This window comes from Lissotriton vulgaris, chromosome 11, assembly GCF_964263255.1.
Source record: "Lissotriton vulgaris chromosome 11, aLisVul1.2, whole genome shotgun sequence".
NCBI lineage: Eukaryota > Metazoa > Chordata > Amphibia > Caudata > Salamandridae > Lissotriton > Lissotriton vulgaris.
Window position 1 is genome coordinate 159,820,969 of NC_141699.1, and position 17,453 is coordinate 159,838,421.

General features: G+C 42.6%; 1 protein-coding gene across 1 annotated transcript in view; it reads right to left on the reverse strand.

Moving 5' to 3' along the window:
- The window catches only part of ANAPC7 (anaphase promoting complex subunit 7), a 154,864-nt gene that overhangs the window by 87,037 nt on the left and 50,374 nt on the right, over positions 1 to 17,453 (reverse strand). The window contains exon 3 of the mRNA XM_086943014.1: positions 3,647 to 3,766. Coding sequence (XP_086799140.1) covers positions 3,647 to 3,766 — 120 coding nt within the window. The remainder of the gene's footprint in view (positions 1 to 3,646; positions 3,767 to 17,453) is intronic.

The window sequence follows — 17,453 nt, forward strand, 5'->3', positions numbered from 1 at the left end:
GAGAGGGAGAGAGTATGGATCCTTGCGGAACTCCTAGAGAAGTGGGGGAGGGGTTCGATAAGCAGTTGTGGATTTTAATTTGCTGAGCACGGTGTTGCAGGTATGAGACAAACCAATTATGAGTCATACCATTAAGGCTGCATCGTTCTCTAAGGACTTTGAGTAGAACAGAATGGTTAACGGTATCGAACACTGCGGAGAGATCGAGGAGGATCAATAGGCTAGATTTGCCATTGTCGAGGGAGTGGTGAATGTCCTCTACAATGTTAAGCATGGCGGTTTCGGTGATGCAACCTTTCCTGAAGCCTGATTGGAGGGGGTCAAGTAAGTTAAAAAATTCAATGTATCTGTCAAGCTGAAGAAGGACATATTTTTCAAGAGCTTTCGAGAGGAGGGGCAGATTGGAAATAGGACGGAGGTTGTTGAGGTCATTAGGGTCGGCAGTAGGGTTTTTGAGAATGGGGGTGATTTGGCCCAGTTGTAGGGAGGTGGGGACACAGCCGGTGGCTAGAGAAGTGTTAATGATCGAGGTCCAGGAAGGGGTATGATGTGTTTGAGGTTTTGGACAAGTTTAGAGGGGAGGGGGTCTTTGGTGTGGGAGGAGGGTTTAAGTTTTGCAATTATGTCAAAGACATCTCTTTCAGTAACTGGCTGCAAATTATGCCAGGCGGCGTTATTTTTAAGGAGAGTGTTAGGGGTATTGGAATCGTGGAGGGTGGAAGGAATGGAGGGGAACGGGAGATCAGTGTTATGTAGGATCATGGAGGGAGCAGGGGGGGCGGGAGGGATGCGGGTGAGTTAGGGGAGATGTCCAAAATGGAGATAGGGGTCGGAGTCTGGAGGAAGGATTGTTCTAGTCTAGCAATTTTTTCAGAGAAAAAGAGTGCTATTTATTCGCATCTAGTGGTCGGGCCAGAAGTATAGGAGGAGTGGATGAGGTTTGATTGCGAACAATGTTAAACAGTTCTCTGGGTCTATTTTTGGCTCGGTCCAGTTGTGCTCGGAAAAAAGATGCTTGTTGTTTAAAGATGTGTCTTTTGTAAGATGATCTTGAAAGTCTGAGGCGAGCTAGGTGCAAAGGGGTAGGGTGCTGTCTCCACGTTCTTTCCGTCCGTCTAAGTGAGAGTCTTTCATTATTTAGCTCAGTATTAAACCATGATTTGGAAGGAATTGTTCTTTGGTTTTTAAGCTTCAGTGGGGCCAGGAGGTCCAGGGTATCCACGCCTGCTTTGTTGTAGTGTACTGTAAGCTCATTCGCGTTCAGTGAGGGAGGGATGGCGAGAAGTTGGGCATGGAGTTTGGATTCCAGTAAATCAGGGGGGATATTTTAAGATTTCTGGACAGGTTCATGGGTTTAATGATTTTCGTGGGAGGGGGGATGGTAGAGACCGCTATAGAGAACAGTATGAGATGATGGCGGACCAGTCGATTGGGAACGTTGTTGGATAGGAGGGCTAGATCTTTGCTTGTAATGATGGCATCTAGGATTGCTCCTTTGGAATGGGTCGATGATTTACAAAGTTGCTCGAAGTGAAATGACATTGCCAGCTGGAAGCATAAGGCAAGGGATTAATGCTCCTCTGTGTGGAGCCATGCCAAACACCACTCCATGAATATTTTAAAGAGTTTCTAATAAAATGACATACATACGTGAAGCCAGAAGTAAAAACAAACGTTTAAGGTACCTAGATAAGCCATTATTACGAAAACATGTATGCCAGTCATGGACTATAATTTGGTGTAGTTTGTCATTCACAGACATACTACTCTGGGAGTCATTGAGAATTTGTGGGAAGCTGTAAAAAATCTTGTGACATTTACGGAAGTGGATTTCCTTGCATTAAAGCTATTCTGCCTTAAGAGAAAAGTACTGCATTCAAAGACTACTTGCACTAAATCAAAAGCAAAAACCTGGTGCCAATTTTACACCACTAATTGAGGAAAGAGAAACAGAAATAATGCTTGCACATTTATCTCTAAATTTTTAGACATGTCCCACTAACCGGTTGTGGTAATGGTATTATCGAATTGAGGACAAAACATCTGGCATTCTGTAAAATTAATATTAGTGGGACAGTGCTTATTTCTCCTAAATGGCAATGCAGCATAGCTCCACTGTACATAAACGTCATAATGTCATCCTGAAAGTTCTTCCACAGATACCTAAATATGTTCTTTTAATTCTTTAAAGGGGTAATTGTTGTGTTACTTGACGTCATAAATTGCATCTCTGATATCACCTGGAAACTCCTCCCTATCGTTACCAATACGGGGGCATTGATAACTGCAGGGAGGGAGGTGAAGACATAAATAAAAGGGATCACAAATGGAACCCCTACCCCGCGAGTCGCCTTAGAAATTAGGACTTACGAGGGGAATCAGTCATTTGATTTCCCATTGTTCCCATTACTTCACCCTTAGAGTTCCTAAGTGAGCTTTAAGGAGTTGAAGGGTTCAGTAAAGAGTAGCATTAAACGTTTTAGGGCTCAGGGATGGGTACTAATGGGCTTTTGGGGTTAAAGGAAGGGTAGCGTTAAGGGGTAGTTGAGAGTTTTTAGGGCTCAGGGTAGGGTAGCATTAAGGGGCTTGTAAGGTTCAGGGAAGGGCATTATTAAAGTGTCATAATGTGTTTAGGGTGACAGCAGGAGTATTTTGGAAGGGTAGCATTAAGGGGCATTAAAGGATTTTTAGAATCGAGGAAGGGTAGAGCTAAAGTAGTAAGGAGTTTTTATGATGATTTTTAGGGTTCATGGAACGATAGCGTTAAAGGGTAGCAGTCATTTTTTGTGATCCAGGGAATGATCATGTTAAGATAAAGAAAAAGGCTTTTAGGATACAGGAAACAAATTTTTAACTTTCGGTAACTTAAATAGGTGAATATATTTAATATATAAAAATATTACATTTGAAATAAATATATTAGAAATGTACTTTGAAAAGAATTAAATAAACTATGATTAATAATTAAATTAACTTTTGACAGCAAGGAGCTTAAAAAAGAATCTCTCCAGCCCCTACATTTTAAAACTAGAAATTAACATGAAAAAACCCTTTCTCTCAAGAAGGGGTTGGCTGGGACTGCAACAAACCACATTCCTCCTGTCTACTTCCCTACTATCGATGATGCTGCCAGAGAAAGACAAACAACACCACCATAATTATAAAATGATCTAGGAGACTATAGTCAGTCACATGTGTTTGACCTAAAGGCCCCGCCCAAAAAAAAAATCAAACAACTTAGTAAATGATTACAGCTCTTTGAGGGTAAGCACTTTTTCTGTGGAAGCACTCAACTTATGTCAAATCAAAACATATAGTCCTGTCCATCAAAATGTGGGCAGAGCCAAAGCCTATCTCTGTAATACTCCTGAAAGCTGTTTTAGGCTGATCACATAAGATAAGGAAATAGCTGCTCCGTCAGGCCAGACCTAAAAAAAAGATTTGTTCTGGGCACTGGATAAATATTCAAACACATTCTAGCTATCATTTAAGAAACTAATCATCTCCTAGTTTTAAAATAAAACTCACCATCGAAGTTGCAATTTTAAAGCTGCCAATCAATAAAATAACTCAAAACTGTGAAGATAAGCTGCGGCATCAACTTTAAAGGAAAGAAAAAGCTGTACAAGGTTTCAGTACTACGTACCTTTGGAGTTCTCTGCCTAGAGGGGATGCCATCAAGTATCGCAATTGCATCTTTATCCTGCTTTAGCATGGTGTAACATTCTGCCATTTTGTATTTTACTTCAATTTCGGAAGGCAAACACTGCAAGACAAATAAAGGTGGAATCAGTTCTCAATGCAGCCAAACGCAGATGTTATTCCTTTCACTATGCCCCATGTGTATTTATTTATTTATAAAGTTGTATTTACAAAAGAGTCGCAAATTAAATTGGATATATATGTTGCAGGCATCAGAAAAACACCGGAAGATTGTGCTAAAATTAAGGGGTCTCAACATCAGGTGTTCAACATCAGACCTATGAGATTAAGTGCTCACAGAAATCTTTCAACTAAGATTAACCAACAGTAGCATAATGTATTTATTCACATGCAGTGTGATTATCATTCTTAATGATTTGTGTCAAAGCATGAACAAAAACTTATTTTCGATGCATAAAATTAAGTAATATAAAAATAAACAATTAACATTATCTACAACAATGTCCCCTGGATGAGAGCTTCTCAATCTCCTTGCCTTGCCCCAATTGTTTACCTGCTCATAAAAGCTGTGTTATGTGAGATGAAGGGGAAAAAAGTATTGCTCACCCTGTGGAAGAACTCTAGTCTTATTTTAAAAAACAAGGTCGTCCTTAATTTTCAATACCCAGGGTCATTATAATAAATGAAAAACAATATTTTAAAAATACAATTATATTTGTCAAACAGAGACCCTCCTTTTATCTGCTTCCATTAATCAGAGTACAATCTAGTCAACCGGTACCTTCAACAAGCATTTACTATGCAATGGTCTCGGCATCATTAAAGGTAGAGCTATTGGCATTGCTCATGACATTTCTTTTTTTTTCTTTAAATCATAAATAAATGGCAATGTCATTTACATTGCCAATACACAGCACTCTGCACTCAACAGCACACACCACTCTGCACTCACCACTCTGCACCTGCACCCACTACTCTGCACCCACTACTCTGCACCCACTACTCTGCACCCACTACTCTGCACCCACTACTCTGCACCCACTACTCTGCACCCACTACTCTGCACTCTGCACCCACTACTCTGCACTCTGCACTCACTACTCTGCACCCACTACTCTGCACTCTGCACCCACTACTCTGCACTCTGCACCCACTACTCTGCACTCTGCACCCACTACTCTGCACTCTGCACCCACTACTCTGCACTCTGCACCCACTACTCTGCACTCGGCACCCACTACTCTGCACTCGGCACCCACTACTCTGCACTCGGCACCCACTACTCTGCACTCGGCACCCACTACTCTGCACCCACTACTCTGCACCCACTACTCTGCACCCACTACTCTGCACCCACTACTCTGCACCCACTACTCTGCACCCACTACTCTGCACCCACTACTCTGCACCCACTACTCTGCACCCACTACTCTGCACCCACTACTCTGCACCCACTACTCTGCACCCACTACTCTGCACCCACTACTCTGCACCCACTACTCTGCACCCACTACTCTGCACTCACTACTCTGCACTCATTACTCTGCACTCACTACTCTGCACTCACTACTCTGCACTCACTACTCTGCACTCACTACTCTGCACTCACTACTCTGCACTCTGCCGAATTTCCAGGCTTCATAACCACACTGGGGTCACTCCCTGACATGCTGCGGACAGAGGAGTGCTAACACGTCACAGCACAGTGTCAGGTCTGCTGCAGAGGAGCGGCCGAAGCAGGCCCACACGGCACCGCTTCTACTCGAATACAACAATAACCAATTCTGCTCCAGGCTCTGACATTTACAACGCCCCGTGGGAAGCGGCGGAGAGTGGAATCCTTATTATAAAATGTGTGCACACCTGTTTCAAATGCGTTCACGGTGGTTGGCAGAGTTAAAGCAGCTCAATGGGTTAGGCGCCAACAGCACAGGCCCTATGTAACTTGCAGGACACGCTTCAAACCCTAACATAACCAACTCAACCTTCTGCCTTACAGAGGGATGAAGTGAGCGCCGTTCTACTGGGCAGACCTGGGGTCGGGCGTGAGGGTCGCCAGGGGCGCGCACGTCGCCAGGGGCGTGCACACGTGCACAGCAGTGCGCAGCCCCTGCCTGAGAGGACGAGGAGCCCCCGCGGTGTGGACCGGCCAGAGGCCCGATGCAGGCCGCAGTTGCAGCAACCTCATCGATGGTGGACGCTTCGGATCTGCAGGGTGCTCCCAGAGTCGAGGGATCTCATCCAGTTCTGCATTCTTATGCGAGAAGCCCCCGCGGTGGCAGCAGACGTCGGGAGTGGCGGCTGAGGCCGCTGATGCGGTAAGTGGGGCTTAATTGTGGGGGGGGGGGGAGGCGGCGGCGTGTGTGTGTGCGTGTGTGCGTGTGTGTGTGTTCGCGTCTGTGTGTGTATGCTGTGTGTATGCGCATTTGTGCGTGCCTTCGGCCTTCAGTAACGCTGTGTGTGCGCACGCGCGCAAATCGCGTCCACATACCCTAAACGGCTCGTGCACCTGTCTATCTCCCTTGGGAAGCATTTTAACAACAATAGGTCTCGCTGCCGAGACCTAAAAAAAGGGCGTGGCCGAGAGGGGCCTGGAAGCAAAAGGTTTAAGTGGCCAACCCCTACTAGATCAAACATACAAGCTCTGCACTCAATCAATGTTTGCACACCAGCGGCACATCCGAAGCCCAGAAATTTGGGTCAGACCGGTAATCAGATTGGCCAATGCCCACCCTCAGACCGTGGGCATAGCTGGTATAACTAAGGCACAAGGGAAGAGAGAAAGACAAAAGGCAGGAGAGAAGGAAGAAGAGGCACTTGAAGCAAATATGAAGCAATATATATCCCACTACTACCATACAATATTTGTATTAGGGAAGCAAGTTTTTTCTCAGTACATTCTGCCAAGATACAAATTTGAGGTTTTGGATGATGATTTAAGTAATGGCTTACCTAATGGGTTTTAATTGTGTCAAGTCCCATTCACAAAAGAGGCAAAAATCTAATGAAAGACACAAATCATCATTGCTCCTGACTGCGGTCATCTGTATTTGACAGACATGGCAAGTAAGACAATGGTAACAGCCTCGACCTATAAAAACCTTGGATAATGCAGTTTGGGCCAAGACCCAGGAATTCTTGGCAACACGCACAGTGTGTGCAGTGAGCACAAAAGAGGAATATGAGAATTTCACTTACGCATTGTGCACTTTTTGTTCATCATAGCCAAGCTCAATACACACTCGTCCAAAAAAACAAAAGCTAAACACCACTTCTTGATGCCACTGTTAACTTCACAAGTCTCTTATGGATCCAGCTTGCACATGCTGTACTGGGCAGTTGCAGCCACAAACAATGGCACATTTGAGGTAGCTCCTACTAGGTTATGATCCTCTGTAACACGTGCTATAACATGTAAAGGTATTTTCGATACCCAACCTCTAATTAATTAAGAAGGGTAGATGGGTAGGAAATGGAGAACCCTGGATGCTGACTCTCAGATAGGTCATTAAGAAAACTTCAACAACAGGGCTTTTCCAATCTCAGTTTTTGTAGATTTAATCAAATATTAGCATCATGACAGAAAGCAAGTCATCAAAGTTAAGAAAATTAGCATAAAACCAAAATCATATTACAGGCAAAATATCACATGCCTGTAGACCTATATATAGAAAGGACCACAAGCATTTAGCACTCTAAGCAAAAAGGAGAAAAAGAACAGGAAAGTCGAGATCTACCCCAACAAGCATGTCTTTCACAATGTTTTACACAAAGAAAACACTAATTCATAACTTGTTTTTACGTACATGGTAACCACTAAATTACTTCCACAGCACCAATCACATTATTAATTTCAAAATAAAACATACTTGCACATTAGTTTAATTGGCTGTTAAATTCATGACTTATTGCATACAAGAAAAGGTACGTTTTTTTAATGCAAGAACACGAGAAAACAAAGATCTGCTTCTGCACATTCAGAACGGAGATTAGCTCATAGCCTTGAAATGTTGCAACACAACTATATCCCGCCCCCAAGGAAGCTAAAGATAAGTTACGTCTGCACACAAGGACGACATCATGGTTTGCAGCTGAATTTCGATCATTTTAAGAAAACAAATACAACACAAGAAGGTGCGCAGGTCGAGCACAACAAATAAACATACACTTTTCTGCAATGTGACTATTGCAAACACGGCCTAGTTATGCTAACTTAATTAAACCTACGCTAAGCACTATTTTCTAATAAAAATATGGCACTTTTACCCTAGTTAGACTGTCAAATGTTATAAAACCCATTACACCTACTCTGCGGGGAAACATACTCCTGAAATCCACAAATATATGCTAAAAATGGGAAACATTAAAACATCCCCTTTCATCCCACAAGCTGATTGCAGGAAATCGATCAGTAAAAAAATAAAACAAAAAAAAAAACAGCTTGAAAAGGAAAGGCAGAACAGCAGGTACTCGCTATATCAGAATATATGTTTGCAACAGAGAAGTGCTGGCACACTCCCATTAAATGCACAGAATCTCTGCTGAGAAGCCCAGATGCTCTGCCTTTCGAATGAAAGACACTCATGTACTCGGTATCTTAGAGGACCTGTCCATCTAAACACTGTATAAAGGGTATACTGGCATGAAAGTTGGTTCTCAAAAACAAATGCGCCATTAGCCCTTACAGTCTGCAGAAGTCAGACCACGGAAGCATCACTATAGCATTACATGACAATGCCTCTGCATAGAGGAGGCAGCAAGACCTTCCATACGCCACTCCCTAAAACAGGAGCACAATCAAATGCTGGAAGTCTGACATCACCACCACACCCTTCCACAATCACAGGAGCCACGCCGCCTGCGGCACAACAATAAGAGTGAAGCATGCAGGTCAACAATTGGGAAACACCCAAGTAGAAGTGCACAGGCCTAGGGAGACAGAAAAATAGAGAACTATTTGAGAAGGATGGAGAATGTGTAAAGGCTACAATCAAAAGGGAATTGGTTCCTTTCTGTGGTTCCTAAGTTAAAGCGCGAAATGCTTTAAGGAATAAGACACCAAAAACTTTTCTGATCTCAATGGTATATATCCTAACATGTTCCACAATTATCTCAAACAAGCATAATTTTCATTAAAATCAAATTTAATAAAAACTTAATCAAAAGCAGCATGATATATAATCAACAGTTTTGCATATAAAAACACAATCACAATACATTGACATTCAACACATTTGCATGTTAACAATAGTTAAAAGTAGCCAAGTTGTCGACGCGTTTCGGTGTTTAAGATTGATGGTACACCTTCCTCAGGACTACAGTAAAATTCTTCAATCTTGAAATATACGGAACAGTCAATTAGTGTACATTCATTGAGGGATTTCATTTACAGAAAGTTTTTTTAAATCTATTGGTGTCTAAAGTATAAATAGAAGATTCCTTACACAATTCGCAGTATTCAATTTGCGGTGTCAGTCTAAATCCTGGGGATAGATAAATCTTATCCACTGTTATAATTCTGGTTTGTTCCTTTGAGTAACCTGTGTACACACAATATTATTTGGTGTACAATTAGTATGTTAATTTAATACACAAAACTACCACTATGCCCCCTCTAGAGCTTGGTAATCATATGCTTACTCTATATTTTGTAGTAGGAGCGTTGAGTTTCGTTCTTTATGTTGATTTCAACCATGTGAAAAACTCTTGTCCACTGTTATACATCAGGTTGGTTCCTTAGAGTAACCTGTGTACACACAATAATATTGGGTATACAGTTAGTGTGTTCATTTAAGACACAAAGCTGCCAAGCGCTTTACAAAACTAGATGATGGTATGCTTACTATGTACTTAGTAGTGGGAGCGTTGGATTTCATTCTTTATACGGAAGACTCAGGGTAATCATCAGATAAGGCGTCTTTTCACTCCTCGCCTTTGCTTTAGCGTGATGGAGACGGAGTGCTTCTTTTTTTATAATTGAAGAAAGTTCCTTTTATCTGAATAGAGAATAATAATGGAGTACAAGTATTACACATTATTGTATTCCATTTTGTGTGGGTAAAACTATTCAGTATTCGTGATGCTTTTAAATTGCATAGAAAAATAAAGCGTGTTTTGTTTAGAGCAGAGCATGTTTCAGAAGCATTAAGGTACATGAAAGATTCGGGCGTGTTTCAATTGGAACAAAGCATGTTATAAAGTTCCAAACCATCTTAAAGTTAAGCTAATTGGCCGGGTTCGCGTAGTTACGTTAAGGGTGCATACTGGTCAAAATTCGAGATATATAAAGCACCAAACAGATACCACCCAGTTGGTCTAAATATCCCATTATCTGTTAACGTTCAGGAAAACACAGCGCCCGGTCGTCCCCTGTCTCTTACCTGCGTAGTCGAAGCTACACGCCGCCTGCCTGGTAACCCGGTCTCCAGCGTCAGTTAGTGAGCTGGTACGAGACGGGTCTTTTCATACTATGCGGCGGTATGCTCTAATTAAATAACTTCTTACATCTGTGCCGATTTTTAAGATAAGCACGGTATGTTCGCCATTTTAGTAGTTTTTTACATCTCCTTGCCTAATAGTGCCTACAAACGAGGAGGGACTAATCGTAAAGACAGAATCATTTACGAAGCGGAGTTGTATTTTGCTTATACGGGACGCTCGCTTTTAATTAATTTGTGTTATATTTGGCTTTTAGGAGGTTGCACCACATAAACTTTTGTTATTGAACATTCAGGCCCATGCTCTTGTGGATATGTATCGGGGCCATTTTAGTAGTTTTTTGCATCTCCTTGCCTAATTGTGCCTACAAACGAGGAGGGACTAATCGTAAAGACGAAATCATTTACGAAGCGTAGTTGTATTTTGCTTATACGGGACGCTCGCTTTTAATTAGTTTATGTTATATTTGGCTTTTAGGAGGTTGCACCACAAACTTTTATTATTGAACATTCAGGCCCATGCTCTTGTTGGTATGTATCGGGGCATGCTACCGCTCTGAGACCACAGAGTTGGACCGCCATTTTGGTAGTTTATTGGCGTCTCTACGCGGATGTATGTTGTATAAGGCTTATATTACCTATGCTATGGCACCAGGCTCCTTATTCATTACGTGATGGTACATCTAAATATACCCAAAAATAAATCATATTGTTATTAGTTATTTTTTACAATACCAGGTGTATAGTCCACATTCACTACATATAATTATACCTAAGGCTCACTTATGCATGAAACTCGGAGCATGTAGAGCGAGACTAAGAATTTAGTGTAAATAACTGCAATTTATAATGCCCAATTCACTATATAAGAAAATAGTTAATGGATAAGAAAAGCTGATGAATGAGAGAAGTGCTCCGGATTGTCACCACAAGATCACCTCTTACATTCTTATTTGGCCACAGAAATATTCATTTTTGTTATGTAAATCATTGTTCAGGTCATAACCGAATCAAAGACACAAGTTCAACATTCTGCTCTTAAAAATGAGATCACATATTCTATTAATCAATGTTCAGTTTCTAGGCAAATCACAGACTCAGAGCTAATATTCCATTCTAATAAAGAATTAACATTTTGTGTATATGGACTTTTCAGAATCCAATAAATTCATCTTTTTGTAGACAGGTGTATTTACAGGCATAAATTCATTTTATGTAGTTTGTCATTTAATTTATTCGATGAATATGATGATAATTGTATATCAGACATCTTTACACTCAACATAGCACACCTAAGGAGGCTTACAGTGATACTGGACTAGTTATCTCACCAGTCTTTCCCATTCTTCCCTGCTATTCAGACCATGTGTATAGGTGCGAAATTTAGACATGAAAAATTGTTCTCTTTGTTTACGTTTAATGTCCAAATTTCCTCCTCTCATGGTGGTTTTTATTTTTTCTACTATGCACCATTTTATTTCATCCTCTTTGTGTTTCTCGGTGATCCAGTGATCTACCAATGGGGCATTTTTCTTATGGTTTTTTAGGGCAGATCGATGTTCGGATAAACGTAATCTGATTTCACGCCCAGTTTCGCCAATATACCCCTTTTGGCATGGACAGATTATTAGGTAGATCACATTAGGAGTTCTACAGTTGACATGTTCGTTCACCCAATGTGATGTACCTCTCAGTTCAATTTTGTCAGATTGGATGATGGACTTACAATGAGTGCATGATCCGCACGGTTGGTTGCCTCTAATGGGTTTTCCCTGATCAATGCTTAGTTGTTTAATCTTTTTGGGGGCATAGTGGTAGTTTTGTGTATTAAATTAACATACTAATTGTACACCAAATAATATTGTGTGTACACAGGTTACTCAAAGGAACAAACCAGAATTATAACAGTGGATAAGATTTATCTATCCCCAGGATTTAGACTGACACCGCAAATTGAATACTGCGAATTGTGTAAGGAATCTTCTATTTATACTTTAGACACCAATAGATTTAAAAACACTTTCTGTAAATGAAATCCCTCAATGAATGTACACTAATTGACTGTTCCGTATATTTCAAGATTGAAGAATTTTACTGTAGTCCTGAGGAAGGTGTACCATCAATCTTAAACACCGAAACGCGTCGACAACTTGGCTACTTTTAACTATTGTTAACATGCAAATGTGTTGAATGTCAATGTATTGTGATTGTGTTTTTATATGCAAAACTGTTGATTATATATCATGCTGCTTTTGATTAAGTTTTTATTAAATTTGATTTTAATGAAAATTATGCTTGTTTGAGATAATTGTGGAACATGTTAGGATATATACCATTGAGATCAGAAAAGTTTTTGGTGTCTTATTCCTTAAAGCATTTCGCGCTTTAACTTAGGAACCACAGAAAGGAACCAATTCCCTTTTGATTGTTGCTATATTTCCCAGTCCTTTCTGGGTTTGTTTGGGAAAACTCTCTTTTTTTGTTCAATGAATGTGTAAAGGCTGCCTTTTTTGTATCCGGAATAGAGGCATCGCTGGTGCACCGTGGGTGTTACCCCTGCCCTCCATACCGTACACCCTCCACACTATGCAAGCTCGGACATCCACTGACGCACAATTAAACCTGGGAGGCTGGTGGGCCTCCTGCTGCGGGATGGCTGTATCGATCCTGCACTCTGCTTCACAAGGCTGTGCCACTACTGCAACCTCTACAGTGCCAAACTGCAGACAGTGACCGCTAGCATGTAAGCAGGGTACTCGAGCCCCTGAACCCTGTATCCAAGAGGCGTGGTGGCGACAGCTTCGGTTCAGCCCTGAAACCACCACCGCCCAGACAACTGCAGTGCTCCTCCCAACCGAATCAGCGGCTGCGCCCACTGGCTAACTCACCCGGAGCAGAGGCTGCTTGTTGAAAGATTCAATGACTCAGAACCGCTTATGTTGGGCACCCAGCCCGGAAGGCGTCTGGCTCTTCTGCCTGGATAAAGGGGTGCCGCCTCCTGCCCAGGGGCTCACAGCCAGCTGAACCCAGGCCGCAGCGCTGTCAGGTGTGATGTACAAAACAAGCACAATGACCCTTGAAACAAGCCGTGAGCGTGCACGCCCCCGAACTTCCGGTTTCGGGATGTGCACGCTCACGGCTTCTCGTGAGGCGGGAACGGTGGCAGCAGGAGTGGCGGCAGGTGGCAGCAGAAGTTGTGGCAGGTGGCAGCAGAAGTCGAGAGTGGCGGCTGAGGCCGCTGATGCGGTAAGTGGGGATTGGGGGGCTTGGCACGTGTGTGTGTGTGCGTGTGTCTGCGCGTGTGTGTCTGCGCGTGTGTGTCTGCGCGTGTGTGTCTGCGCGTGTGTGTGTGCGCGTGTGTGTGTGTGCGTGCCTTCGGCCGGCCTGCTAAGCGCGTCCACAAAGCCTGGTCGGCTCGTGCACCGCTCTGTGTCCCTTGAGAGCGAACTCGGAAGCAATAGGTCTCGATGCCGAGACCTAAAAAGGAGGAGATGCGACAGTCATTTAACAGTCTTCCATAAGTGCCCGACATACTCTATGAAAAAGAATCTGAGGCACATCATTGTGGATACCCAAAAGGATAGAATAATCAACAGAAACAAGCATCCTCTGCTGTAGACAGAAAATAACATGTATAACACATGAAACAATTAAATAAACTGAAAAAAGTTTGAGTCAATGTAGCCCCTTCTCCCATCATAGGAAATCTTAAAATTGCAACTCTGCTTTAAGATCAAGCTTCAAGAACATACCACATTACAGAGAGGAAGGGGATACTGGTATGCTCTTGCTTACACACATGCCTGAGAAACCAACATCACAAGAAACCCCAGTAATTGCATTTACATCACATAAGGTTTTACATTTAAGATTGCTATCTTAAAAAAGAAGCTCACACTCCAACATTACAGTAATGCTCTGGCTGAAAGATGCTTAGATTGCTTCAATCATGTCAATGTAACTTTTGGGAGGGAAGTTCCCAAAAGGCACTGACAAGGGGTACACAAGTTTTCCTTGAAGTCAAGATAACTGCGTTTTGGGCATTTCATAAAGAAATATTCTAAAATTTGATAAAAGTGCAGATATATTCCATAGGCCTAGTGTAAAATTAAGATAAATCTCTAAGATGATGAATAAAGATCCAGCAGCGGCTAAACTGTATCCTCCTTAACTGCAGGTCCACTTCAAGACATGCAGCTGATCTAGCTGATCTACTAATCACGAACGAACCAGACATCATGATCCTGACAGAAACCTGGCTAAATGAAACTTCTACCCCCATCATGGACATCTTGCTACCTCCTAAGAATGACATCATCAGACTAGACAGAACCGACAGGCCAGGAGGTGGGATAGCATGCATACACCAGATTAGCCTAACAGTGACCAACTCCAATGCACCCGCGATATCATCCTGCGAATACCTATGCTTAAACATCGCCAACAACAACAAACAAATATGCTCTTTACACACCTTCTACCATCCTCCGGGAGATAACCTTACCTTCATAGAACACTTCATGGACATTCTAGCATCTTATGACAACCAACAGAACAAGCAAATTTTCTTGGGGGACTTCAACCTCCACTGGGACGACCAGAATGACCCAGGGGTAAACAGCCTCAAAGCCTTCCTCACGGACCTGAATCTCAACCAAATTTGTAACAGCCCTACACACGACAAGGGTGCAACTCTCGAACTAATAATCTCCAAAGCGGACTCCACACAGCTCAACTCGATACACCCTCGCGACTGGTCTGACCATCATGTCATTACATTCCAAATCTTGGAAACCTTTAAACGACTCCCTACACAACCCATAAGAACTAAGACCTGGAAGAGAAACCTGAAAAACGTCGGCTTTGACATTACAACATTAGCTAACTTAAACCCTCTTGATCCCCAGAAAGACCTGGTCGATGTACAGGGGCTGACAAACCACTACTTTCACTCTATGAACAACCTGCTAGACAAAATTGCCCCGTTGTAACTAAAAAGAACCTCCTCAAAAGTCTCAAAGCCAAGGTATGATGGGAGGCTGAATGATGACAGACGCTCTCTTAGAGTAATTGAGCGACGCTGGAGAACTACCCCCTCAGCAAACCTCCTCAAACTTTTAAGAACCGCCAGAAGCGCTTATTTTAGAAAGATCAGAAAGTCTAAAATCTAGTTCTTCAGGTCTCAACTAGACCTAGCCAAGAACCGCTCCAAAAAGCTATTCGAACTTATCAAAGCCCAAACCAAGAGCCTACCTAATGTCCTCAATGCCAGCCCACTCACTCTACCAACTGTGAGGAATTTGCTTCCTTCTTCACCTCGAAGACAGAATCAATTAAATAAGATCTTCTCAAGGACTTTCTATCCATCTCAGTCCCGAAAAAGAGCTCCTCATTGCCTTTGGCTAATGCACAAGATTATGACCTCCCATTATTTCAACAAAAAAACAATGCAGCTTGGTCCCACTTCTACACCTACAATGAAGACACCATATTAAAGACGCTAATCACGCTGAAACCCTCCAATCACTTCACAGACCCACTCCCGGCGACCTACCTAAAAGACTTCATTCCTCTCTTACTAACCCTCTGGCTCAAGATCATTAACTCATCCCTCCTTCAAGGATCCATTCCAAACATCCTGAAAATTGGTCAGGTTTCGCCTATCCTAAAGAAAACTACAGCGGACCCCTCAGACCCTAATAACTATCGCCCAATCTCTAACAGTTCTATGTTAGCCAAACTCCTGGAAAGATGCGTTAACTTGCAGCTGAACAGTCACATTGATCGATTCAACCTGCTTAACCAATTTCAATCAGGCTTCAGAGCAGGTCACAGCACCGAATCAGCCAGGACACATGTATTAGACAATGCTCTAAAAATCTTAGACCAAAATGAAGCCTGCCTACTAATCCTACTCGACCTGTCATCAGCTTTTGACACCGTCAAACACGACAACCTACTTGATCTCCTGAAACACAGAATGGGAATGTCTGGAAATTTATTTAACTGGTTCGCCTCTTTCCTCCAAAACAGATCCCAAATATTCAAGGTCAACCAATCGCTGTCCAACCCCATGCCAGTCACACTAGGTGTTCCTCAAGGCTCCTCCCTTTCACCCACCCTGTTCAACCTTTTTATGGAACATCTTACGGATCTTCTCAGCCTCACCAAGATATAGTTCCACACGTATGCAGACGACACCCAAATATACATCAAGATCCTCTCACTTGATGACATCAAATCGCTCAACACCACACTACAAAATAACCAAACTTGGCTGGCCGAAAACCATCTGAAACTTAACTCCCTCAAAACGGAATTCCTTTTAGTCGCTCCCCCTAACAAAACTCACAGTATCCTGGATTGGATGAAGCACTTAACAGTTCTTAATGGCCAACCACTCCTAGTCAACTCTGCGAAATCTCAAGGGGTAACGCTGGACAGTAACCTAAAGATGCAGTAACACATCAGTGCCTCAACAAAAGGAGCCAACTTCCACCTTAGGACCCTGCCAAAACTGAAACCCTTCCTGCCAGCTCACGATTTCAAGCGAGTAGTTCAAGCCCTTGTAATCCCCCGCATGGAATATGGGGCAGTAACCTTATGCGGCCTCCCAAGGTCTTCGGCAGCCCCTCTAAGAGCCACCATCAACTCAGCTGCGAGACTCCTCACTGGTTCTAAGAGAAACTCCCACATATCCCCAGACCTGAGAGCCCTCAACTGGCTACCGTTTGAAGCCAGAATTCATATATAAATCGCCTGTATGACGCACAAGGTCCTCTACCACAACGCCCCTCACTACCTAGCTCAGAAACTGGTGCTTCCTGCGGGCAGCAGAGCCTCCAGGAGTGCCAAACCTCTTCTCCTACAACCTCCACGTTTTGCCAAGAAAAAAACGTATAACTGGTCCTTTTCCGGTATGGCACTGAGGATATGGAACGCTTTGCCAAGTGAAACAAGAATGATCCCTTCCACTGCCGCCTTCAAAAGAGAAGCGAAATCGATCCTGATGGCTAAATAAACGTGAACTCAATGACTATTATCCGCATTTTATTAGTTGATGTGTTCCTACGCATCATATTGGTCCTTTTTTGCGCTAGCTCAGTACTGGTTTTCTTTTGATTTTGTTCCATGTATAACATACTTACTCAGATCTCTGTATATTATATCTTGCATTCTATTAATGACTTGTAAAGTGCTCTGATACTCGCAAGAGTCTTGTTCGCGCTATATAAAACCTTCAAAATAAAATAAATAAATAAGCAAAAGTCCCATCCATCAGCTTGATCTAGTCAGGTACAACTGACTTGCTGGCCACACATATACATTCCATTGCTACGGCGCTGCTTAAAC